This window comes from Taurulus bubalis (assembly GCF_910589615.1).
Source record: "Taurulus bubalis genome assembly, chromosome: 15".
NCBI lineage: Eukaryota > Metazoa > Chordata > Actinopteri > Perciformes > Cottidae > Taurulus > Taurulus bubalis.
In genome coordinates this window covers 12,395,657-12,421,990 of record NC_136603.1, presented here as the reverse complement: position 1 = coordinate 12,421,990, position 26,334 = coordinate 12,395,657, and the positions used below count along the sequence as shown (strand labels likewise).

Genomic DNA, 26,334 nt, shown 5'->3' with positions numbered 1-26,334 from the left:
CTCAAAAAAGGAAGGTTGGTACTGTGTTGCAATATCTTCTCCACAATATATAGGACATGCTCGAAATGATGCAATGATTTCAAGTGAGAAATGGCAGCAAGTTGCAGCAATTCATAATGCACTCAATAGTTGCTGCGGTGAGAAGTGACATGATCACTGCTGTCACACATTATGAATGGACTAGTGTGGCTTTTGTCTGTAAAGAAGCTGCTGCAGCACAAGTGTTAATTCAACCACCATCTCCCTGCAGTTTCCAACAGCTGCTATGCATCACTCCATTGCATTCCACATAAGCCAGCCGTTGCGCCAAGAGTGCACACATGTAGTAACCTTTCCATGTCAATAGATGGACAGGGTGCACAGAGCTGAACTGGGCCACTGTGGCTTGACTTGAACTCATGATGTTATTTTGCATGAACAATTATGTCTGAGTTGTGCTACTCAAGATCACCCATAAAGCCCACTATGATATAAACCGTTCTCCCTAGTCTGGAGAAACTGTCGGACATTTCAGCGTTCAATTCCGATTACAGCCAGAATGACCATACAAGAATTCTGCAGCATGAGCCCCTTGCAGTTCCACCTTCCTCCACTCTTAGAGGCTCATCGAGCCATTGATCCAACCACTCCTGCTCTATCTTTGTAGGTTGAGAACATCCGCAGGGATCCCAAGACTTTGGTGGATAGACAGGGAAAGCATCAGTCACAGGGTGCTCTGGGGTGCTGTTTGGACTATGATTGGAAGCCATAAACTGCAGCAAATTTCTGGTACTGCTGGAATCCAACAGTAATGTTTTAGTTTTGTTTTAAGTTCTTTAAAAGGTGGATTCTGAGGGAGATGGATGCTACAAACGGTACTTTATAGTACCAATGGAGCACCCAGGAGATTTACATTGTCCTTGTGGTGGAGGGCAGTTATGCAACATTGACCATAACATAGCCTGAGGCAGGCGAGGTTGTTCATCTTCACCAGATCTAACCTCTTAGCTGAAACAGAGGTCGGTCTTGTTGTTATAGTAGTGATAGGGACACACCCAGCAGCCGCAGGTGGTTGGCCACCATTGTGATAGCAAGGTGGAATATCCAGTTTCCACCATCTCCTTGTCCATGCTCTGCTTACGGATGGCCTGCAGGATGGACTTGACTAACGTGACTCCAAGACTGAAGAAGAGTGATTAGGCATGAATGTGTCCATCATGTCATATTTGGCACTTAGGAAAAATACACTGGGGCCAAAACTGCTCCTGTCATTCAATGTCCAACAGAGTGGAATTCATAAAAAAGATATTACATAAATTATATTACAACATAATCTATGGATCATTTAAGATGAAATAAGTTCACTTCATGATTAATAGTTTGTATTAGTTTCGTTCCAGAAATAAAGGGATCTTAAGAAATCCAAGGTGTAAAACCGATGCCCAAATGCATTACAGTGCAAAATAATCAAAATAAAACTATATACATATATATCATATAACCATGATCAGACAACTTTCCTTTTATTTTTGTCTAGTTTTTGCATTGCGTTATACTATAGCATGTGTGCAATAGAGAAAACGAGGCTAAAACAATGTTGCAAATGAATGAAAAGGACAACCTATCATCAGTCATTAGTCATCAAATAACTACTACAATTAACCTGTGTGTTTGTCAGTAAATCAAATAACTATTTTTTTTACTTTGTCTTACAGTTCTGTAAAACACTATTATTATTATTATTATTATTATTATTATTAAGTTCCTGAAATAGATTTGGCGTTCATCGTACACCAATGTATTTAGCATTTGCATTGACTGATACCAAAATAATACATTTCAGGCTATGGGTTATTTCTGGCGCTCTCATGCTGCCTGGAGTTTCTTGTCCTTGTTTCAGTCTACCGATTTACCAGTTGAAAACTTTTTCATTCGGGAAGATGAAATTCATCAGCATTAATCATTCTGAGATGTTTTACTGTTTACTTACTCTGTATTTTTTTCTTCTGAATATAAAAACAACTGAGTTTTGACCACTTGTGCAGCTTGTGATGTTTACCAAAGTAATCAAGTTAGCCTGGCCTTCTGTTAATGTAGTGAGGTATTGCTTTAACCCCATGCTGCCTGTTGGTCTGTATGTCCTCCCTTGGTCAGACTCTGTTACATATTACCTTTCAGAAAGATGTTATCATCCCAACCATCCCCCACATGGAGCATGTCACTGAATGACACAGCCCACAACACAGCCAATCTGCTTGGCTGGCTACTCTGTACAACCACATATGTTCTACAATATACTAAGTTTAAAGTGCAATTAAGATCACTGTGCAAAGTCCATGACAAAAGTTGTATAGTTCTGGTGGTGCACACAGACTCATTACTGAGCTAAAGACACCTCCTTTGTGCAAGTGTCCTTTGTATGTGCATTTTCTGCTTCCAGCTTGCAAAGGTAACCAACACAACTGCAGGGAAATTCAAGCACAATATTAACAAAAGACATAAGGCTGAACAAATTAGGTGATTATTTTTACACCACTGTGGCAGGGATTGCTGTTTTGGGAGTCATTGTGTTAAAAATATCTTTATTGTGGTGGATCATGTTTGGGTAGGAGGGATCGTTTTGCCCCACTGGGCCAGCCTCGTGGGCAGCAGATGAGCCAGAGAGAGAGAGAGTGTGAGTGTGTGCGCTCTGCTGAGCTGTAAGCAGAGGAGCCCCGTCAGCCAGCTTGCTCTAACTGTGCTCTGCACACTCCAGTCCAACCTCTCGTCTCTTCTCTCTGCCCCAGATGATGCCTTGGATTTAGCCGGCCCACATGAGTGATATGAATAACGCACTGGATGGAATACACACTTCTGGAAGCCTCGAAGAGAAAGCAGAGATTTTTCAGACTGGTAAGGGTGATGTGAGTGGCTTGCCCAGCCCAGCCCTCATCCCTTCGCAAGCTCTTTTACCAACACCAAATGCCCAGAAGATCAGGACTACACTCAGCAAGGGGAACAGGTTAGATTAATTTTTCTTTGCACTTGCTATGAATGACACCAGTCTGTCTATAAGATTCAATTAAAACAACATTTCTGTTGCACTAAAATGGAATATACTGTTTTCTACTCGACACTTTCCAATGTTGGCTGCCCCACAGAAGAATAGTACACTCTTTGTATTTGCAGGACTGGGACACAAGCGTCTATTGGAAAGCTGTAGGGTAGACTTTGTACCTGCAAACACAATGAGCTTGACCCCCAACAGCTGTCAATGGAGTGTAATGTTTTATTTCAGCAGTGCAGTTAAATACCTAGAATCAAATCAAGCACCTGTTAGTGTGTGGGAGATAATTAGTAACTCAGTAACTGCTATGTTTACAGAGCAAAGACGGTGTCAGTCAGAGATCAGCACCTTTCAGAAACTCAGACTCCAAGTGTGCTGAAAGCTAACTCTTTCTTATCTTAACGTGATGATAATTGAATATGGTGTTATGACCTTTTCATTTTTTCCCAGATTGATTCAGATTTTGGATCAAGAACATGTAAATAAATAAAGAGATAAATATCCTGGCTACATACTTACTTATGGATTGATATGAGTGACATGCAATAATATTTTGAGATTATGACAACAAAATATGTATTGTTATATGGCTTACTTTCGTCCAGCCACCAGTTCAAGTGCTTTTTTGTTGTTGTGTCTGCTAGCTGTTACATCAGAGGCAGCTCACATGAGCTTTATCTTATCAACAGTCTGATAGATGGTGAGGTGTGTCGTAGTCTCTAGTTGAGAGCAGGAGGCGTCTATGCAGAGACAGACAGCCTTGTAAGTTTATCACCTGCTTAATTTATACCGCCATTCATCTACATGGGACACGCACACAGAGAAGTCAGCAATGGGCTCTCTGAGCTACAGGTTGCAAAATCAGTCTTGCATAAAGTCTAATACATCATCATGATTTTACAGTCTTGACTGACTCTGAAAGTCAACATATGGGGATAATCCATTATTTGTATTAATTTTTTCCAAAGCTTGATTTTTCCACTGCACTTTCTCCACACTTTACACACTTTATTCTGTATCTGCTTGATCCAACATTTTACTGAAGCTTCTGCATCTTTAAGTGAGTGACCAAATAGAATATTTAGATTTATTTAGTGTGCATCATTTTCTACACAACGTACAAAAATTCAGCCTGACATTTTTGGCACTTTTGAAAACGATGGGATCTCAATGTTTTGAAATAAGATGAACAATGAACCATGCCTGCTACATTTTATGCAGCATCTGCTTTTTTCTTCCTGTTTTTTTTGTCCTTCAGGAGCAATCAAGAGGGAGAGGAGTCATTCCCTTCCCCTGTTTCAAACCCTCACCTTGAGCTTATCGCCTCAGCCTTCTCACCCCTCGTCTCTGAGTGTTTATTACCGTGGACCAAAAATAGTGCAACTCAGGTGAGTGTTCCGCTTACAGCACTAGAGGGTGTTTGACTCAAAGAGGCATTTTATTAAAAAAAACTAAAAACAAAGGCCTTTTTGTTTACATTTTCGATATGCTACCTCAGGCAGCATAGTTATGCTTTATTAACTTTAATTGGAAGTGCCAGAAAAACAACTGCAGGACATGTTTAGCTTGTGATTTATCTTAAACTTCAGGGCATATGGTGTGTTGGTATGCAAATTGATTGCAGTGAAGAGATAAAAGTCCGCATAATCAGAAATTCGACATGTGCAATGTTACTACTTTTTGGGAGCCCAGGTTTTTATCTACATACAGTGGCCACTAATTAACATAAACACTGCCAATACATGTGACTTGTGACACCACCTGTAGACATTGCGTTTGAAATTAGATTATAACTAATTGGTTTACCCAGAAAATACCTGGTTTAGTGCCCAACAGCCACTCAGTTGACATTACATTTGTTTTAGCATAGGGTGTGTGATGCACTGGATGTGGGGAAATACCTGCTGTTACTGACAAAGCGTTCACTCCGATCGAGAGTTAATTTTGGCAGTTTTTGTGTCTTACGTTGATCACCAACTGATCAAATAAAGAGTCACCCTAAATTCACATGTACTGTATAGCTTAGTGACTCCTAGACAGTGGATGTGTTGGTTCTGAATGGGGAATTTGGGAAGTTGGTTAATAGGGCTGTGTATTGGCAATTATCTGGCGGTACAATACACATCATGAAAAAGGGGTGACCATCATTTAGGGGAAAAAAAGCATAGTATCGCAATATTTTGCGTGCCAATATTGTATTGATGCACAGAAGCCAAGTATCAATTTTTTTTTTATATAAATTATAAACTTTTTGGTTCATTTAGATGGGACTGTTTTGTGGTGAGGTCAGCAGAGGTGCCGGATCAGCGTGATGGTAGGAAGTTGGTCAAAACAAACATGGAGACATCCGAGAAAGAAATTAGAAATACGCCGTCCGTGTGTAAAGCGGAAAGAGTGGTTATTTCCATGGTGAATGGAGGAAATGAAAACTGCTTGCACAGAGATAAGCCCCGCCCCCTCTCCGGCACGTCCAGATCGAATGACGCGACTATGTAGACTAATGCAAACAGTTCAGTTTGTCAGGTGCAACATTTATGACAGTGTTGGTCAGTTTGTCTGCTTGACAATCACATTTTGCTGCAATACAAATTATTAAAGTGAGATGAACAGACTGAAAACGTTATCTTCTTAAATACAATATGTTGACAAAGTTTTCCTTTGGGGACAATTTGTGGTGGAAAAAAGGGAATAAATCGCAATATATCGCAATCCTCAATATATCGTAGTATTGTGATAGTATATTGCGAATCAGGACTCGAGTATCGTGATAAAATCGTGGGACCTCTGGCGATTCCCACCTACCATCATATTTATATATATATATATATATATATATATATATATATATATATATATATATATATATATATATATATATGTATATATATATATCTATCTATCTATCAATAAATAGTTTATGCAGAACTCTCTGCCAACGTTTATGCAGAACAACATTTATGCAGAATTCTCTGCCAAATTCTAAAAAGAGAGCACATTCATTATGCTGGAAAGCTAACAATTATGGGTCTGCTTAAAAAGAGCATGGGTTTCTAAAGGGATTTTGTCTATACATTTTCCAGCGCTGTTAAATTAGTTTGGTCTGTCAACCTCTAGATATTTCCTGGATGTGGATTTTTATACTTTATGCTGAAGTTGATTTTAAGTTTTTCAGTAGTGTGTGTGTGTGTGTGTGTGTGTGTGTGTGTGTGTGTGTGTGTGTGTGTGTGTGTGTGTGTGTGTGTGTGTGTGTGTGTGTGTGTGTGTGTGTGTGTGTGTGTGTGTGTGTGTGTGTGTGTGGTAGCAGGGGGCAGCTCTGCAATGACTCATGGGAAAGCTTGATATTACAGAGCTCATTAGTTACCAAGGACTATCAGCAGTGTAAGAATACTCTGTGCTCATCCTGGGAATGAAAAATAAAATGCATATGGAAAGTTGTGCCTCCATTGTACTGTGATTGGCATCAAAGTCTCAAATGAGCCCTTCTACTGTATTCCATTCTCACTCAATTCAAGGTTTCACATCAGAGAAGAGTGATTGGCAATTTAGCTTCCAGTGTCTCTTTTTGGGTTGTAATTTTGCCAGAAGCTACAACTATTTTAAAATGATAATCTTGTACAAAGGACAGGCTTGGATTATACATTGAGCCGACTACTGTAGAAAAATGACAGTGGTGTTTGTTAATGTGGCATCTCAAACAATTCAGGGGCAAATTCACAAACGATTGCAAAAATAAACTGTAAAGGCTGCAAAGTACCCCTAACTGTGCTGCCAAGCAAATTGTGTCTCGTTGTTCCTCTGCTATTTGCACGTATCTAAAGAGTTGGCGGTAACTGAAAAACATTTATACTGACATAATTCAATCCAAAAGTCGCTTTCTCTCTGTCATTGTTTAAATTGGTATTTTTCTCTCTGCCATTGTCCTTGTTTCCTATCGTGTTCATGGCACACATGCAACATTTCTACACATGGATAATTGCGATCAGACACAAAAACAGGGCAACTAACATTCTGCTACAAAACCTCATGGCCGTGCTTTCATAATATCAGTTCAATATCTTTTGTGAATCGGACCTTGAGACGGGGCAGATAGCGGTTGCAATTGATGCACAATGCATGGTGCTATCAGCGGCTGCAATTCATTCTTTGTGAATTTGCCCGTCAGTGTCTGGCTGACCGTGTTTAAAATGTTCCTGCAGTTTATTTAATTGGCTTTGCTGAATTGTGGCAATACCCTTTGTGTCACATTGCTTTGTTCTACACAGGCATTTAAGATACTTCACTATTAAGACACTGGTTTATCTGAGCCCTGTGTTGGCCTTGTGTTTGCAGTTTCATGGAGTATTTCCATAACTGCCACATTAGGTCATTGAGAAGCTTGGATTTACTGTCACGCCAACAGCTTCTAGATAAAAACATTGTAAATGCATATAAATACAGTGTCTTGTCAGTTGCATGAAAATACATTGTTATTCATACAATAGATTAAGATAACTGTAATTGTTTGCATGTTGAATAGGTCAGAATGTGTCCTAAACTACCTCAGCTGTTTCAGACGTACAACACAGACATTTGTTGATTGCTTTGTGAAATAAGATCCTCCTGCACTTTTGAATTGGACCTCAGGAAAATGCCCACTAGAAATTCTCAGGGTTCAGTTTCTAATACTATTGGCTAAGCCACAGCACAATACCACTGCATACATAAATACGCAACATTTAGCAGGACCTGATGTAAATATATGTTGGATAGAGAAGTGTCATGCTACAAGTTAGTCATTGTGAAGACGATTCCATGTTGATATTGTTGATTAGGGCAACGTCAGCTGGCTTTGAAAGTAACATTATGTAAGAAACGGCAAATCTTCATGATATGTTGGCAAAATATTGAGCAAATCTCTGGCAAAGCCTTCTCTCTCCAGGAATATAGTGGGCAGTCATGCTTGGGCTCAGACCAGAAACCAGAAGCGCACAGGCAGTCAGTTTCCAGACGGTGTTGAGTTTTCAGTTCAGCCATATGACTCAGAGGAAATGCCTGCCCCTATAGAGATGTTATTTCAGATGCAGCATGCTCCATGTCTGCATTCTTCACTCTGAGTTTCAGCCTCGCCTCTACAGCAGATGTAATAGGCTCCCCAGGGTCTCACTTAATAAAATATAAAACATTTATTCATGTTCTCTCCATTCTGCTACCTAATCATTTGTCAAAAAGCTGCTTACTGACCAAACAGAGCTACGCTCAAGCCATACCGTATGTATCATTTGGATTTGATAAACTATCAACATTAGGTTTGTCATTGAACATTGTAATGCAATAGTTCAATGTGAGCATCGGAGGAATTAAAATAAGTAGTCCTGCTGTAACTTTTGAACAAAGCTTTCATTCCTTGAGCCTAACAGAGTATGTGTTGTGTGCAGGAAGTCATCTGATGTTAGAGGCACGTGTCTCTGTCTATCTTACCCCTTTCAGATGGACATTCGTGGGATCCTGTTTTTTGGTGATCTAAAACATTTTTATTAAATCACATTTATTTTGTATAGCCCAAAATCAAATCTACGCTAGATAATGGAAGAGTCTTTATATTTTCCAAATGTTTACCTTTTACAATTGAGATCAAATAATCTAATGATGCAATTTACCCACTTCTTCTTGGTGTTGATGAATGAATCAATGTTTATTGAAAACATTGATTTGACTAGTTTTTACAGAACTTCAAGTTGAACTATGTTTACCAAACTGGTATTATTCATGGTATAAATGTGATTTGTGGAATGACAGCTGCAGACCCAGGTAAAGGGCAATAACCAGGGCTTGAACTGTCAGAGTGGTCTGATATGATTGGACCAAACGCAGAATATTTGGTCATGTCAAACACAAGAAGAATCTCTTTCTCTCTTCCTCTTCTCTCCTAATATCATGGGAATGCACCTACAAATGCCAACTTAGTTGAATTTGTTCAGTCAAACATTTAGTAGTGTGAAAGAAAAGATATCCCTCACCTTAACTGAAGGTTGGCATAGTTACCCGTTTGTCACAGCAGTTGGTATGCTTCAGATTGTGTCGCCAGAGAGGGACACTGGTGCAACACATTTACTGAAAATCCTGTACTCGAGTACAATTTCCATTTTCATGCTACTTTACTCTTTCAGGATTTCATGTCTAAATTTCATGTCTAAATCTCGGCACCAGGTAACAGTGGTTTGAGTGGCACATAATCAGACAAAACATGTTGTCCTTAAAGGGCAATTGGTTTCACAGCAAGGCAAATAATGCATGAAAAGACAGAGTGAGGGGACTGAGAGGACTAGAACTCCAACAACAGTAGTCACTGGTGTCCGACTCACATTTCAACAGCAGTAACATCTACTTTTTTTTTTTTTTTTAACACCTAAAAACTAATTTAACAGTTGGCGCTTTAGAAGCGTCCTGTTCGTTATGTGAGTGGACGATAGCTACTATTATTTTAGGGACTTCTTTTCCCCCAGTATTTCCTAAAGACCTCTTTCCAGGCTAGGTGTCGTTTTTTTGGGCAGGAGGTATTGACTTAAAGGCTAAATTCGGGGAACAAAAGTTTACAGTAGATAAGATTGTAAGATGACTGGCCGTGTCCTTGCTCTGCAAGATGGATTCTGCTATATATCTCTGGCAGTTTTGAGTGGGGTATACTCTGACTACCCTCAGCCAGAGGTGTTTGTACTGTCCATACCTACATAAATGCACCACTGCTACTCTGGTTGCTGTCTTGCTACTTTGACAGAGCCTGCAAGGGGTCTTCATTGAATCAACTGTGGTCAAGGACAATGTGTCTGGAGCTGGCTTTGTTATGGGAGTTGTGGAGACTCTGTTATCATGCTGGCTCCATTAATTCCAATTCATTTTAGCTGCGTGATAACTAGCAGCGTCTGCTTGTCTACGCTCTCACAAGCCAGTGTGCCGTGTTTCCAGATAAACATGAAGCCTGTTGTGGGAGGTTCTCATGAGTTGACTTGGATGACAGTGATTGGTGCTGGCGAGGAGATAAAAGAAATAAACCATGCATATTTTGCAATGCAGTGTACAGTTTTTTTTTTTATTTTTTTTTTTACTTTAGCTTAGAGATGATTTGCAACATAGCTGCTTTACCGCTCCGACACTAAGTATTCACATCCCGACAGCTTTCACACCACAACTAATATATAGTATACTAACTTGCATACTGTCCAAAAATTAACCAGATCTCTATCTCAGTACAGTATTACTATAGCAGGGCTGAATGAGTTTGTATGCGTGTGTGTGGTCTTCATTAGACAATTAATTTCAGGCTCCTTGTGGTCTGTGACTGTCTCTCTCATATAAATGCACTTATAGTTTTATTGAAATGACATCATCTCTCTCACTCTCTCTCAAAGAGCCTAAAAGGCCTAATCATATTAGATGCAGTAGTGCCAAAGCAGTGTATAAATATCAACAACAACTACAGTGTATTCAGAACATTGTTGAGACTAGAAGACTAAAATGTAATAGTAATTAGTAATACAACATTTTAAACTAATAAGACAATACATGGATAATGTGGGGCCTGATGTATATCTAACAGCTCAGTCTCAATGTGTTTGCAGGAAGAGGCTAACTGTCCTGCAAGTATACAATCTTTTTTGGGGGGGATTTCCCCACATTCAGTTTCTAATTATCTATAAACGGTTGGACTTTCGACTTGTTTATTGATCACTCTTTTCCATTAATATCAACGCACATAGATTTGACAACATATTACAATGCAACATAATTCATGACTGCTTATGAATGTTTGTTTAGTGAAATAATTTACTTCTGAGACTAAAAATAGCTGTCTTGTGTCTGGCTACAAAGTAAGAAAAAACATGTTCCATGGACTTCCTCAGCTTATTTGCTGTGTTTTTTTTTAAAACATTTTTACCAGGCAGAATGTATTACTTTGATCCCAAGTATTTTACAGTCGTGTTCTAACTGATGAGAAAATCCATTTTTTCTGTGTTTATTGGAACTGTCTTTCTAAAAAGAGAAAAAGAAAACTCTTTTACAATCCCAAGGACAAAGGAGGAGTTTGTGTTGTGGGGAGGCGGTGTGACTGAGTTTCTCACACTTTCATTGTGAAGGATGTCATGCTAACTGTTTTTCTATAGCTTCCAAAAGGGTTGCCATATAGTATAAGTGCTGTATACTATATTATTATTTATCCTTACAACTACAATTCGTACATTATCCTTATTTTCAGTTACTATGTACGTATCGCTTAGTTAATTGTGCACCTAAGGCAGAAGCATGAATTTCCATGCGAGAAGAGTCACCTTGCCTGCCATCACACCACTTTGTCTGCAGAAGCGGGTAGGAATCTTACACGGATCTCTTCTCGACTATCTTAACGTTGTTCCTCTGTTTTTAGTGAAGAGCTGCCTTTTGTTCATGTTTGACATTTTAGATGGCACTGGATCCAACATCATGTGAGCGCTCTAAAAAGGCTCACTATGTGTACAACAAGGGTTTGTCTTCATACATGTTATATTAACAATCATTTCTCTGTGCTGTTACTTGGTCAAGCTGAACATCCACTGGGATTCACACTGGGTTCTTCAAAAATGTTATTTAAATGTTCTTAATTCTTGGAATTTATCTTTGACACACACTGATGCAATGTGGCATTTAATGGTAAAAGGTGGTGTTTTAAAGTAACAATTTACCAATTACATGAACTTTGTTAATATACTGTCATGTAAAATGTGCAGGAATGCAAAACAAAGAAAACAAAGCAAGCCCACACATAAAAAGAGAATATTCCTTTGCAGTGCTTTTTTTTTTATATATTGTCTATATTGGAGCAGCGCTTTGCATTGGTAGGACTTTCCAAAAACAATATAATGTTCATTCTTAAGCTCCAGCCTGCTCTCCTTTAAAACTACTCCATTAATCCTTATGGATTTAGAGATTCTTGCCTTCCATATTATGTCTTGGTCTCTTTGTTTACTTTGATATGGGGGTGTCGACCTATATTTCATAAAATATTGCAGACAGACCTGGAATCTGCAAAGCTGAAACACGCAATGAAATGTGGAATCCTCCTGAACCATATAGGTAGTATGAGATAAATAGGCTGTTTATACAATGTTCGAATTATGATAATACATGTGTCTTATTCATCAAGCCACCTCAAGTGTCTTTTACATCCTATTTGAGTCAAATATGTTGTGGAAATCCAATCCCAACAAACTCAGAAGAATATAAATTTGGCCAAATCATTTCCTGCAGCTCAGCAAACAGCTACTTTAAAACATATTTTAAAGTAGCTACAAGCTTTCCAGCGTGTTTAACTGTGTAGCCTGATAACATTTGTCTGCTGTTGCAATTCATCTGTTCATTGGTGCACGCTGGATGCTCTTTAAAGCAAACCGCAGCCTGGCTATTACTTTGATTTTCTAATTGGTCCATTTCTGTTTCAGCACCCAGAGAACCAGTGCTTAGCTAATATTTGGGGGCCATGAGCTATAGGCGTAAATAGCACCTGGTTTGGCCATTATAGAGAAATTCCAAAATGATGATCAGACTGAGGACATTTCTTAATGGTTTCTTAGATAAACGAGGCTGGAGGCCACCTCCTCGCCACCAGTACACGATAGAGCTGCAGCTGTGGGAGTGCAGTTCAAGGTTAAGGCAAAGCGGTCTAATTGCCAAAATGTCTCACACTGTCCTGTCCTTGAGATAAGAAAGTCTAATAGAAGAGTTTATGTTCAACAAGACTATATGTAGTGCTGCATAGTGGATGTCTGAATTTATTCTGCTTTGTCCAGATGCTTTATTTTTTTGGCTTTTCAGGAAAAGTTCTTGTAACACAGCACGATATGTTCTTTTGTTCTGCCTCCTGCTTCACTCATCACCATATGTTGTGCTGACTATCACAAAATGTCAAAGGTTGCATTTGATTTTAAAACATTTTGTTGTTTGTCCACCAGAGAGCACTGACAAGATATACATCTTAGTCATTTTTCTGTAATTTATAAACTTACAGTATTCTTATTAGCGCCACCAAGGAATTTGTTTCAGTTCGGTTTGTCCGTTCGTCAGCAGGTTTACGGAAAAACTTCTGGCACGATTCTTATGAAACTTGGAAATGTGTAGCATGGGACACATTTTGGAGCGGGTCTAAAATCAAATTTATGAAATTTCACTTTCATAAATATTGCGAAATAGGGCTTGTCCTTGGTGGAGGTCCGCGCTTTCCGAGAGCACCGCGATTTTTCTTTTTAACTGACGAATATTAAGTATTTCTTACTTTCATGAATAACTGCTTTTAAACAGTTTTTGGCCACAGCAGGAGACAGTCACCAATCAGTTTCTGAATTTAGACTGCAGATTTGACTGCCTCTTTGAGTTGGAGGACATTTTTGGATGTTTGCTCTGCCGTTTTTGACTAAGCCAACAATTAAATGAAAATATACTTATGTTGACAGTGTCACCACCGGTGAATTTAACCATTTCACTGTTTTTAAAAAGTTTATTGCCAGGTATGTTGAACATACGAGGAATTTGACTCTGTGAAAGGTGCCTAACAATGACATAGAATACAAATATTTTTAAAACAATAAACCTAGTGCGATAATGGATAAATGGTAAATAACAAACGGAAAAAGTTACTTTAGAACAGGGGTTGGGAACCTTTTTGACTGGGAGAGCCATAAAGGCCAGATATTTCTAAATATATTTCATTGAGAGCCACGTAGTATTTTTAGCGTATAATAAATTAAATATGTCTTACTTTGAATGCGACTTCTGGTGCTGCATGGTTTTGCTGATGTCCTTGTAGTCTGGTTCATACGTGGTGAGGTTGAGCTTCATGCAGGCATTGAGGCTTCCATCAGTTAAATGTGAGCGTAGGTTGGTCTTAATGTTCCTCATATGCGAGAATGACTGCTCACATGTAGAGCCAAACATGGTCAATACGGCAATACTCACACGCTGCATTGTGTGGCATGTCACAGGAAGCTCGTTCCAAGTTTTAAGAATCAGCTGGTCTTCAGGTTGAAGATTTTTCATTTCTGTCCACTTGTGTTCCCTCGCCAGCTCTGCTCGCTGTCGCGCAAGACTTTCCAACTCTCCATTAAGTGACTTGAACTTACTCATCCACATGTCTGATGCCTTCAGGTCAGCAACTTCCAGCTCAAAGTCTCCGATAGAGACCCATGTCAGGTCGATTTTGTCCACTGCACACTCATGTGGATGAGTGATGAATTTAAAAAGACCAGTGCGCGCACGAAATTCTCCAAAACGTGCTTTGAATGACTGCAGGAGATTGGACGTAAAGCCAGCTAGCTGCTGGAGATCCAGATGTTGAGTGGAGTCACTTGCTAAGCATGCATCTCTAAATTGTTGCAGTCTTTCAAAGTGCAGAAGACGACCTGTTTTAATGTCCCTGAGAGACTTCCAGCTTGCTTTCAAATGCAAACACTGCTTGTTGAAGGGATGAGATTGTATTTCCAATACCTTGCATTTTCACATTGAGCTGGTTCGGATGACCAGTTATGTCCACGAGATAGTGAAAATGCAGGAGCCAGTCAGTGTTGTCTAGCTCAGGATGCTTGACTCCTTTCATTTCAAGAAAAGTCCGGATTTCACTCAGACAAGCACCTTCCCTCTTGACAACCAACGCACGTTGCTGTGTAAAAGCAGACCGGGATAATGATTCCCAACTTCTTCTAACAGAGCTTTAAACTGCCGATCATTTAAAGCTCGGGCAACAATAAAGTTGACCACTCGAATGACCAGCGACATCACCTCACCAAGCTCCTGGCCACACGTCTGAGTGCAAAGCGCCTCCTGGTGCAGGATGCAATGGAAACTTAGGATGGCTCTCTTTTCATGTTCACAGAGAAGCGCTACAAATCCTTTGTTCTTCCCCAACATACAGGGTGCACCATCAGTACAGACAGAAATAAGTTTATCCATCGGTAGTTTTTTTTCTTTAGTAAACTCCATGAAAGACGTGAATAAATCCTCTCCTCTTGTTGTCCCTTTCATTGGCAAAACAGCTAAGCTTTCCTCACGCAGTGTGTCACCTGCAGCATACCTGGCCATTATACTGAGATAGATGGCTAACATCTATTGACTCATCTAACGCGAGAGAAAAGTATGTCCCGGCGTTTATGTCCTTAATTTGTGTTTCCTCGACTTGATTTGCCATCATGATGCTACGATCGTGCACAGTTCTTGCTGACAGGGGCATGTCTTTTATTCGTTTGATTATCTTTTCTTTATTTGGGAAGTCATCAAACAGTTCATTGGCCACATCAAGCATGAATGTTTTGGCATACTCGCCATCTGTGAATGGCTTTCCATTCCTTACTATTGCCAAAGCACCCACAAAGCTAGCGGAATTCCCGTCACCTTGCCTGGTCCACACATGTAGTGTGTCCTCACATGCCCTTTTCCTGCTGTCCCCCGCTGGATATTTCGATGCAAATGACGCATGGTGCGTCTCAAAGTGCCGCTTTTGGTTTGACCATTTCATCGATGCAATTTTATCGTTGCATATTAGAAATACCGCAGATCCTGCTCTGTCAACAAATGCAAATTCCTCTGTCCACTCAGCCTGGAATGCACGGTAATCATCGTCTTTTTTTCTTTTTGCCATCTTTTCTGTTACACGGGTCGAAGCGGATAAACTAGTTGTAAAGGTGAAGAAATCAATTTTATCAGATAGCCAAAGACCCGGACATGCTCGCGAGCCATTGGTTACCTACCCGACCCACGGGTGTCCCGTGACCCGTGAAATTTATCTTCAAAACTAATTTCTGTTTACTTTAAAATGACAGAGTATTATGAAGAAATATCACAAGCATTTTAAAATCAGTTCCAAACTGATATTTTTTTTTCAACTCAGAATTGTCTGGGAGCCATATGCCGTCACCGGAAGAGCCATATGTGGCTCGCGAGCCATAGGTTCCCGATCGCTGCTTTAGAACAAGTATGTATATTTTAAAAGTACCTTAGAATAAAATTAAAGACCAATATCAAGCACAACCAACCTAGCTAGTATCAAACCAAGCAAACATAATAATCCCTGTGGTGCTTATATCATTCTGATGGTACACAATCCGATCCAAATGTAACTATTTGAGATAATATATTGCTGTCCAATATCTCACCCCAGTGAGGCTTTTGTACCATTGTACATCATTTAAAAGTGTTTTTTTTTTTTTTTGGCATGTCTGCAACCAAGACTTTACAAAAACAACGCATGTTGTTGGTTGGAACAGCTGAAACCATGTTACTCTTTTGCCCTTTAAAGTGAGGAACAATAATCTGAGATGTTGCCACATAAAAGGTGTACTTGATCGACATGACGTAGGCTTACATGAATGCTTTTCAGGTGAAAGCATGTTTACATTTGGATCAGGGTGACTGGCTGATGTGATGAATGCAGCTTTGTTTTCACTGATAAAGACGGCAGCAGAGTACACGGTATGCTGCCTGGCCATTCATTAGAAACTCTTAACCAATGATTAACAGTACCTTCCACTCAGTGTTATGAATGATAAATGATGCATAATGATACAGTAAGTTATTTGAGTAATTACAGTTTGAGGTATGGAATGATACTTATTAAACCTGTCTGTTTATTATAAACAGCATGCACAATGTATTATGCAAATGTGCGTATTTCTTATCTGATGTCATCATTGGCCAAATCACATGTAAAACCCTGTATTTTATATACATCCCTTTTTGATTCAACATGGAATATGTTCTATGTTTGAAAACAACCAACAACATATTTGCATGACTCGAGCATCTGGTAAGTTAATTAGTGATTCTAAATTGACCTGCAGAGCAGACTTCTATTTAAATTCTTCACTTTTAAATGTGTTTGATGCCAAACCATGTGAGCACCATTTTGGTGCCTTTTGCCAAACACCCACTATCTGACATCAACTAATTTGGGATAATTATGCAAGAAATAATAATACTATCACAGTAACCAAGGAGACGGCAGAGGAAACTTCTCTGCTTGTGTGGTTCAGAAGGAACATGGTGATAACGCATCTACCAAACCAAAAAAAATCAACCTTAGAAGTTGGTTTCATAGATATTGTCACAACCATGTTTCACATCAGGACACTTCCCCGGTCCTTCCACACTCCAGCATGCCCCTAGGATCTGTCTATTTTCTAATTTAACATGAACATAATTTACTTTGCCTATTTTTTACTTCCTTTACACTAAACATGTTACACTGTTTTAACAATGCTTTATGATTTAGGGAATATAGATTTCCTCTACGTCTGCTCTTGCTCTTCATCTCATCTGTTGTACTCATCAGCTCTCGGAGCTGCCACAGGTCTTAACAAAACCTCAAAGTAATTTATAACATGCAATAATTTACAACTCTGCAACCCTGTGTTGTCTCCTCTTGTAAAAGGCTCATATAAGTGGCTATTGTATGTTGAAGAGTTTACAGGCTGTGGTCTGAGTGATGGAGTGGACTACTGTGATTCGTTTATTTTTCATTCATTGTGGATGCATATGTTCTCCACACCCTAAACTAAAATTTTCACAAAACTACCTCTCAGTTGATCTGTGCTAAGTACTGCAAACATGAAGTAAATCTGCAATGCTAATGCCCCAAAAAGGTTTCCTCACCCACTGACAAGCCCAACCCTGTCCTTGGTGAAATCTGATGCCTGAATGATTTGATTTGGCCAACTCTCAGGAAGCCACTTCTTACAGCAGCTAAAGAAGAGTCCAGGTTGGATGCAGTTATGACCAGCAATTCAGCACATTCATCCCTTTTTATAATCTAGGTTTGTTTATTCTAAATGAATGATTTTGTGTAGTTGTCTTTGATTTGGTTTAAAAAAAGAGTTTCATATAATTATCCTGCAGTGATAACTATATTAAAACACAGGCTGCAGGAGTAATCTGTTTAATGTACGCCCTCGTCTTTGTGAGACATCCACAAGCACATATATTTGTCTTGTCAGGCTCCAAGTGGGCTGATTAAACACTAAATGGTTTACACTGAGATTACGTCATCGCTGAAGGCTCCCATTTGCTGATGGCTCCTTGAGGGCTCAAACCTCAGCCCTGCTGGAGAGCGATGACCTCTTTTCTCGCCACAAAAGGAAGCAGGCTGGCCCTGCCCAGCTTTGAACTACCAATAGCACGCATAGAAAGAAAACAAAAAGACAGTCATTTGGTCTTTACTTCGCGCCCCTCCATACCCCTTCTCCACACCCGCCTATGTCAACTTTAGCCAGAGTTGACCCAACTAGCATTACATTTAACCAGCACCTTTGTAATTGCTCTGTGGGCTCTTGCAGGCTGGAGCGCTGCTTGCCATGGGCGTGTGAATGAGAATGGAGAGTTGGAGCCCTGGGACTGTCTGTCTCCTCTTCTCAGGCATTTTCAGACATTGAATAGGTAACATTGCTGGCTTCATCTATCTGTTAAAGTAATGGCATTGTGTCACTCATTTTTAGGTTAATATTCCTTATGGCAGTAAACATTATTTAACACAAGGGGATTTTTTTTTAATTCTTTTGTATGAGATCTATACCTTTTTTAACATCTTAATGTACTTTTTCACAGTATTTCCTAGTTTATCAAAACTAATTTAGTGCATAGAAGATGCAGATATGGTAAATGAATACAGTTGGAGTGTGACATTAGAGAAGGCGATACAAGACATGCAAGTCGGCTTACTCTCTCTCGATTCCGACTAGTGCCATGTTAAAAGTGATCCGGAGATGTTAAAGGATCCGACCTTGTATGGTGCATTTCTGGAAGGGACTCGAGTTCATCAGCAGATTGATCTCTGGCTTCTTGACACTTAGTGGTGGTGAAAGGTAAAAGGGTTCGTCCACCCCCAGCAATACAGTTACAGTATGTGGAGTTGGGACAGCACTGTGCTAAGAGGCAGTTTTGCCTAATTGCCTCCTTTCAGCTCCACTGCAGCACAGGGTGGCAGAGAGAGAGGGAGCACGGCAGAGAGAGAGGGAGCACGGCAGAGAGAGAGGGAGCACGGGAGGGAGAGTTTGAGTCTTGGTCCTTCCCAGCTGACACTCGCGGTGCTGTCAGATGTGTTTTTATGTTTCTTACAAAAGCTCTCTTTTACAATGCTGTGTACTCAGCCATATACAGACTTCAGATGTTGTACAAACTCCAAACACTGCTTGGCTCCAAACACGGGGGTAAGTTCTTCTTTCAGATGGATTAATTTTTTAAGTTTTTGACGTACACTTCACAAGCTCAATTATTTACATCCTGGAACATGCTTTGCACATTGTTCTCTACTTTGTAGGTCTTTCATCAACGGTCATTTTCTAAATATGTTGTTGCTGCAATAGATAACGGGCGCTCCCTAACTGGTGTTTGGTCAACCTGATTCAATTGTCTGATAATTTGCCTCACTTTTAATACTTTTCATTGCATTACTTAAAGTCAAAAACCACTCTCTGCTTGTGCTCCTTGAAGGTAAAACGTATCCCATCCTGCTGAGAGGTTGAAATGGTTGATTCTATGCTTCTGTTTCAGGTAATCAAAGTTTATAGTGAAGATAACACCAGCAGGGCAGTGGAGGTTCCCAGTGACATCACTGCCCGGGACATATGCCAGCTGTTTGTCTTGAAGAACCACTGCATTGATGACCACAGCTGGACCCTTTTTGAGCACATCTCTCTTCTGGGAATAGGTAAAAAAAAAAATGTTTTCTGTATGAATAGCATTATTCTGTGACAATGTCAAAAACGTGCATAATAATGATCCTAATCAAATCTCACATGTTGTGGGAGTATTAAATATCATGTAGAGTCAGCTCAGGTTAAGTGTGGGTTAAGTGTGGACTTAAACCAATCCAGTGGCTAACTACGTTGTCTAGAATGAGGAGGGCTATTGTCGGTACCGATTGTGTCTTTATAACTGCAAGGCATCAATTATATATCTTCCTTGCATATAATATTATTTATTGTCCTCTATTGGTATTGTATTAGAAGAGAGGTAATGAAATGCATGCATGTATGAAGGCAATCTTCAATGAGTTATATTTTCTCTCACTTCAATTTACATCCCTACTAGTATTGTCTGCTTCTGCTGTTAAATGCAAGAAGTTGCTGTGAGGTCTACATTTTTAATTTAAAGCACAACCAGCTAATAAACCTAGTGTATTGTTTGAAAGCCATACACCCATTTTAAGGGAGTTTCATTTTATTACAGCTTTAGGAACATTGGAAGTGATGCATAGCATTGAATAATTTGCTGTTAGTTGCAAACACTTGTATCATGTACTGTAACTCAATTATTTGTTTATTAAAGTCATATTACCATTTGCATAAAACAATGGTGTATGACTGAATGATGTTAAATATAGTTCTTAATAAGCCAACAGGGACAAATGCACATGTCTGTCAATGATATATTGACACTGATATGCTAGGTGACAGTATGACTGCATGCAATATTTCTCTGCTGCATTTTCACACTATTGCACACATTACATAATTCATCCATCTGTTTTGTTCCAGTCATCATTGTTTTCTTTGATCAAAGTCAGGTATTGCTTTATTGTGAAAAACATGTATTTAGATATTTATTTTTACTTTTTCAGATAAACTGACAGATGTAATTATATGCATTGTTTTCACAGTATTAAGGCGGTAGAGGGTTGCTACTTTTTTGTAGACCACTCAAAGTGCATATGTATAAATGATGATTAAATCAAACTGTTTACAAAGAAAGGCATACAGTAATGCAATTTCCCACAATCCTATGACCAGCCATGTAAATCATGAATAGTTACTTGTTGTCTGATGACGTATTTGCCCTGATTGGTTGTTAAAAGTTGGGACCTGCTTCTCATGGCTGTCTGTTGAATCGGGGGAAAACATTTTTGTTCAGTCAATTCAAGTTCTGGGAAATGACTTGTGTTTATGTTAGACTGATTTCTCTTGAGACCTGTGCGCTCATCTAGAGGCTACACATTGATATAGGGTTGATAGTCAAACTGTGCCTCCAAGTAAAGCAGTAATCTCTTGTCATGAAATCGTTTCCAGACATCTTTGCCTTACAATTAGAACATTTAAACTTATGTCTTTCACTTTTGTTTAGCATTACAACTGAATCTATTCCATCTTTTATCCATATAGAAATAAAAAAAACCTGTCATTGATTTTCTTTTTATTGTCCTCCTGGTCTCACTAGAAAGAACCATTGAAGACCATGAGTCTGTTATGGAGGTGCTGTCAGGCTGGGGAATGGAGACAGACTGCCGGCTGTATTTTAGGAAGAATTACGCTAAATATGAATTTTTCAGGAAACCCCATGTAAGTTTGTGATAGCGTTATGCTGTGAGTATGGTGATGGTTCATACTTAATTTTGCCTTAGGGCATTCTCTCTTTGAACCGACCACCTGTATTCCGACTACTGTGTGGGTTGAGGAGACTGAAGAGTGTATTAAATGATGTTTCTTTCATGTTGGTAGGACTTTTTCCCGGATCACATGGTCTCCATATCCAGTGAAACTAATGGGGCGGTGGATCACTCTCAGCTCATGCAGGTATTAAGTTCTTTCAGTTTACACTGCAATCTCTCCTCATTGAGTGCCAATTGTGAGGCTCTCAAACTCCTGTCTAAATGTGTTCTTACATTAAGTCAACTGTACACACCCATCTATTGACACATATTTCTGTCCCCAACAAAGACCTTTCTCAACTCCAGCACATGTCCAGAGATACATGGACACCTCCATGCCAAAGAGCAAAGCAGGAAGTCTTGGAAGAAGTTTTATTTTGTCCTGCGGAGGTCTGGGCTTTATTTCTCCAATAAGGGAACTTCCAAGGTCAGTAAAACTTAATGACTTGGCTACAGAATACAACATGGGTTATTTGTTGCACAAAATTAAAACCACTCCGATGCATGCAATCCTATATGGATATATTTGTGTTGTTGCATTACATTGGTCTGGGACCCTTGCTTGAAATAAATGCACATTCTGTAGTTGCACTGTAATATCTAAGATAAAATTGGAAAGGACTACTGTTGGTACTCTGGGGTCAACAGTTTATCCTCTGTATAAATCTCACCCATGCTTGGCACGGGCAATGGAACAGGTTGAGCTTGATTTTCTTTTTTTATTTATTTATTTTTTTCCTTGGGTCAGCTGGCATATCATCCAGGCAGAAACAGGATTCTCAAAGCTGCTGACAAGTGAAGCGTATACCTAGGCACTCGACGTGCCAACACAACCATTTCTTAACTGCTTTCATTTCCTACAACACTAGACCTTTTGTTGTCGGGTGCAGGGAGGCTTTGGTATAGCGCCCACTTTTACTCTAGCAGGTTTACCATTCATCTGTGCTCTGACACATTGCTAGTCAGTCAGCACAGTCGCTAACGGCTGAGGTATTACTTTAAATAAGGAAGTGGGACAGCTGCGTCACATGAAGGGAGAACAATGGTAATCTTTGTGCCTTTTTTTTTTTTTTTTTAAATGTTTCTTTGGCACAATGTTGGTGCCGATTCTGTCTCAATAACGCCCCTATAATTGTAAATGTAAAATGTTTCTTATGCCAAAAAAAATGGACTAAGTGTGGTTTGATTTAAAATATAGGTGGCATTTATCCACGGTTGAGTTTTTGATTTCTCACAGAAGCATGCATGCATGCTTCATGTCCAATTCATTTACAAAAGTAAATGACTGTTTGTCACGTTAGTGACCAATTGAAGAAACAAGACTGCAATACTGACGAACAGACCTCACATGCGTCTCCATCCCTCACGCAGCAGATTGACAGACATGTCGTGGAGTTGATTACTAGACCCAAAACATTGATTTGATGTTGCATGAAAGTTCATATCTTTTCTGTGCTTTTGTTTTATAATGACTTCCCTTGTTTAACAGGAACCAAGGCATCTCCAGTTCATTGCCGATTTCAGTGACAGTGACGTCTACACAGTGTTGACAGCCAAAAAACTACATGGAGCACCTACAGATTACGGCTTCTGTGTCAAGGTACCAACACTTTCTAGAAATACCACAACTGCACCAAATGAGCAGAAGTAGAGTATTGATTCTCAGCATGCTGAACTCCTTTTGTCTCCTTGTAACTTCTCTCTCCAGTCCACAAAGTGTAGTTCAGCCCGGGACTTGAAGTTGCTGTGTGCGGATGATGAGCAGACCAGGACCTGCTGGATCACAGCCATGCGCTTGTTAAAGGTTGGCTCGCTGATCAGTGACTGGTGATGTCTAAGAGGAGGAATGCTGAGTCAGTGCTAGAATCAGATTTAGCTTTGGGAGGAGGTCAGGGGAAACTACTAAATGACGCTGGATTAGCACTCGTAGCCTCTATAGAAGCAGCATGTGTGCATTGTCTGGATATCTGATGAATACACTTAAGAGCATTAGTCACTCTCCTGCTGGTCTATAAATAATATACAGTCAAGCTTAACAGGCTTTATTTGTATCTGCACCTTTTTCGTTACTACACTCCAGTGATGAAAACGTTTTTTTTTTTTTAAAGTTAAGATGTAATAGATATTTGAGATTAGAATTTAAAATGCTGACTTGTTTTCTGTCTGTTCCAGTATGGGATGGAACTGTATCAGAACTTCATTCAGCCACACCAGAAACAAAAAGCTTCACCAATGGTAAGCTGAAGGTCTTATTTTGATGTCATGCAACTCACTTGAAAAATCCTTAAAAGCTTATATCCTCACTTTAAAAATTGTACTTTAGTAAGCTTATATTAGCAGTGGATCAAAAGATTGTGATAAAGGTCACACAGTTGACACAATATTTGTAGTTTGTCTTAACTTCACCTGGTAGGGCCTTCAATCCTCTTAACCTTGGCTTGTTGGTGTTGAAGCCCACATACTGTCCTCACCAACCTTGTTGCAAACCCAAGCAGGCAACGTATTTCAGCCATGAAGCTCTGATGTACATACTTTAACATAAATGCCAAGCACCAAATGAAGCTGGAGAACATGGTAGAGCATTTAGCAGCTAAAAGACATATATTTTACTAGTTGGTTAAGACCAGGAAATGTGACAAACCAGTTTGCCATAACAACTTTATAAGGCAGTACAATGTCAGTGTTGTTTCTCTAGATTGTTTCACTGCTTCCAGGTGGCCAAAGATTAATTTCAATTAATGCAGCTTTAAAGATACGTCTTCATGTGTTAAAAATATGTTGGGCCAACACATAGCAGTGTAGTAATAGACTTGCATAGGACAAATGAGGCACCTTCAGTGTGTTAATGTGGGTTTGGTGTCTCAGAATAGCCTCAGACTCTACTGGGAATATTTTTGTGGCAGTGAACACAATCTATTTCTGTCTTTTGGACATGCTCATGAACTCTTCACTTTCCAAAAATACACAGTGATCAGCTGCTCTCAGATTTAACAACTCGTCACCTCTTCTCTGCTGTCGGAGGGTCATATTTGACAAACAGCCTCGCCAAGGGGATTAGCTAGAAAGATGCGAAAGTACATGCATCTGCCAAATGCAGGGTGAGGCTGCTGATTCTCCTGTGCTTTACTTGCCAGGTTTAGCTAAACATGCTACCTTGAGAACATGCTTCATATGATAACTGAAAAGTAATAAAAAGCTGCAATGGCATTGATGAAATGAAGTAACATATATGTGTTAATGATGGGTACCTCTACATCATTGGAATTGGGGCATAGTGAATAAGACGGGCGGGAATGCCTTGATGCTCAAATAAACACTGCTCACTTTGTTTTAACCATTCATTTACATTCTAAGCTTAGTAGGTGGCAGAGGAACAAATGTGGTAATATTAAAAGCTTCTTGGTAATCCTGATAAGAAGAATTTTCTTGTGTGTGCTGTGAGCCACTCACTATATGGCAGCTTAAAGGACTAAAATGTGCCCATGTGTCATTCTTTTAAAAGCCACTCTAATCTCTTTTTCAATGGAGTTTTCGGTCTGCATCATCTAGAAATGGTAAAGATGGAGTCTCGTTACTCGGACACTAGATGGCAATACAATACCATGAGACAGCAAAAGTCAGGCTACTCCTCTGCCACAATATACAAAGGAAATCAACCCCAAAAAGAACAATGTTTGGGTATTTTGTAGAATATAATGAATATCTTCATACAGTAGTTTTTTGTCATGAGAAAATAAAGCAAAATCAACAACTGGGGAATAATTTAAAGAAAAATAAGTTACACAGTCTGTACAAAAATAACATTTCGATATATAATTTCAGAGAAGCATCTCAGAGAATTCACTGGTGGCGATGGACTTTTCTGGCCAAAAGAGTCGAGTTATTGAGAACCCATCTGAGGCGCTGTCTGTGGCTGTAGAGGAAGGCCTGTCATGGAGGGTAAGTCAGGGCATCACCTCGTGAAAACATCTACCTTTTGACATATAAACATACATGAAGGGTGTGAGAGAATCTAGGAACACTTGATTCAAATGTCATTATTCAAGAATTTTTTATTGTCATATGCACAGTTCAATGAACAACATACTTTGCTAGGTCCTCCTTTCACACAGAATTACAATAACTTAAAATGTAAGGCTTAAGGTAGAATTTGTATTTAAGAATACAAAAAAGGAGGCAAATGCTAATAGTGTGTGTATGTGTGTGTGTGTGTGTGTGTGTGTGTGTGTGTGTGTGTGTGTACTATTTTTAATATTCAACAATATATTCAGGAAGATGGGTGGCTTAACAAAATAAATCTAAGTCAACAGTTGTAAGCACATCATAAATTGTGATTATCATACTTCACATTACTCCAACTTATATTGTGACTGTAACTCATTTCTCCTGTAGAGGAAGAGCTGCCACCGTCTGAGCAGCCATGGCAGCCCCTCCACATCACAGAGCTCAGTGTCAAACATAGGTCTCTGTGACACTTCTTCTATTATTTGGATTTGCTCCCTGGACACAAGTGAAATGGATAATTTGCCATATATTGTTTCTCTTTGTGCTTCAGCCCTCCACTTGGCTCAGTCCTGGTTCCACGGCAAACTGTCTCGGGACGAGGCTCAGCGTCTAATCACTCAACAGGGTCTTATCGATGGGTAAGCAGTTATAGTGCTTTTGTGTTGTTACATTATGTCATTAAATTGCTAGTAGGATAGACTTCTGGGTTTACAGCATTTGGTACAGAGGTATTTTGCTATATCCCCTTTTCTAAAGGACAAGGCAGGTAGTTCTGTTAATATTGGGTGATTTCAACGTGAAATACATTTAGTGAGTCACATTTTCAGTTGACAATACATTTGTGCAATTGTGTGGTGGGTGGTTGCACAATGTAATAATTGTAGAGTATTTTAAG

General features: G+C 39.5%; 1 protein-coding gene across 1 annotated transcript in view; it reads left to right on the top strand.

Annotated features, from left to right (window-relative positions):
- grb14 (growth factor receptor-bound protein 14) overlaps window positions 1–26,334 on the top strand; it is a 28,973-nt gene that overhangs the window by 896 nt on the left and 1,743 nt on the right. Inside the window, exons 2-13 of the mRNA XM_079230785.1 lie at window positions 2,766–2,980; window positions 4,284–4,413; window positions 19,562–19,718; window positions 21,224–21,345; window positions 21,505–21,579; window positions 21,724–21,861; window positions 22,924–23,034; window positions 23,143–23,238; window positions 23,607–23,669; window positions 25,257–25,373; window positions 25,827–25,896; window positions 25,990–26,077. Of these exons, the coding sequence (XP_079086911.1) occupies window positions 2,793–2,980; window positions 4,284–4,413; window positions 19,562–19,718; window positions 21,224–21,345; window positions 21,505–21,579; window positions 21,724–21,861; window positions 22,924–23,034; window positions 23,143–23,238; window positions 23,607–23,669; window positions 25,257–25,373; window positions 25,827–25,896; window positions 25,990–26,077 (1,355 nt within the window). The 5' untranslated portion in view covers window positions 2,766–2,792. The remainder of the gene's footprint in view (window positions 1–2,765; window positions 2,981–4,283; window positions 4,414–19,561; window positions 19,719–21,223; window positions 21,346–21,504; window positions 21,580–21,723; window positions 21,862–22,923; window positions 23,035–23,142; window positions 23,239–23,606; window positions 23,670–25,256; window positions 25,374–25,826; window positions 25,897–25,989; window positions 26,078–26,334) is intronic.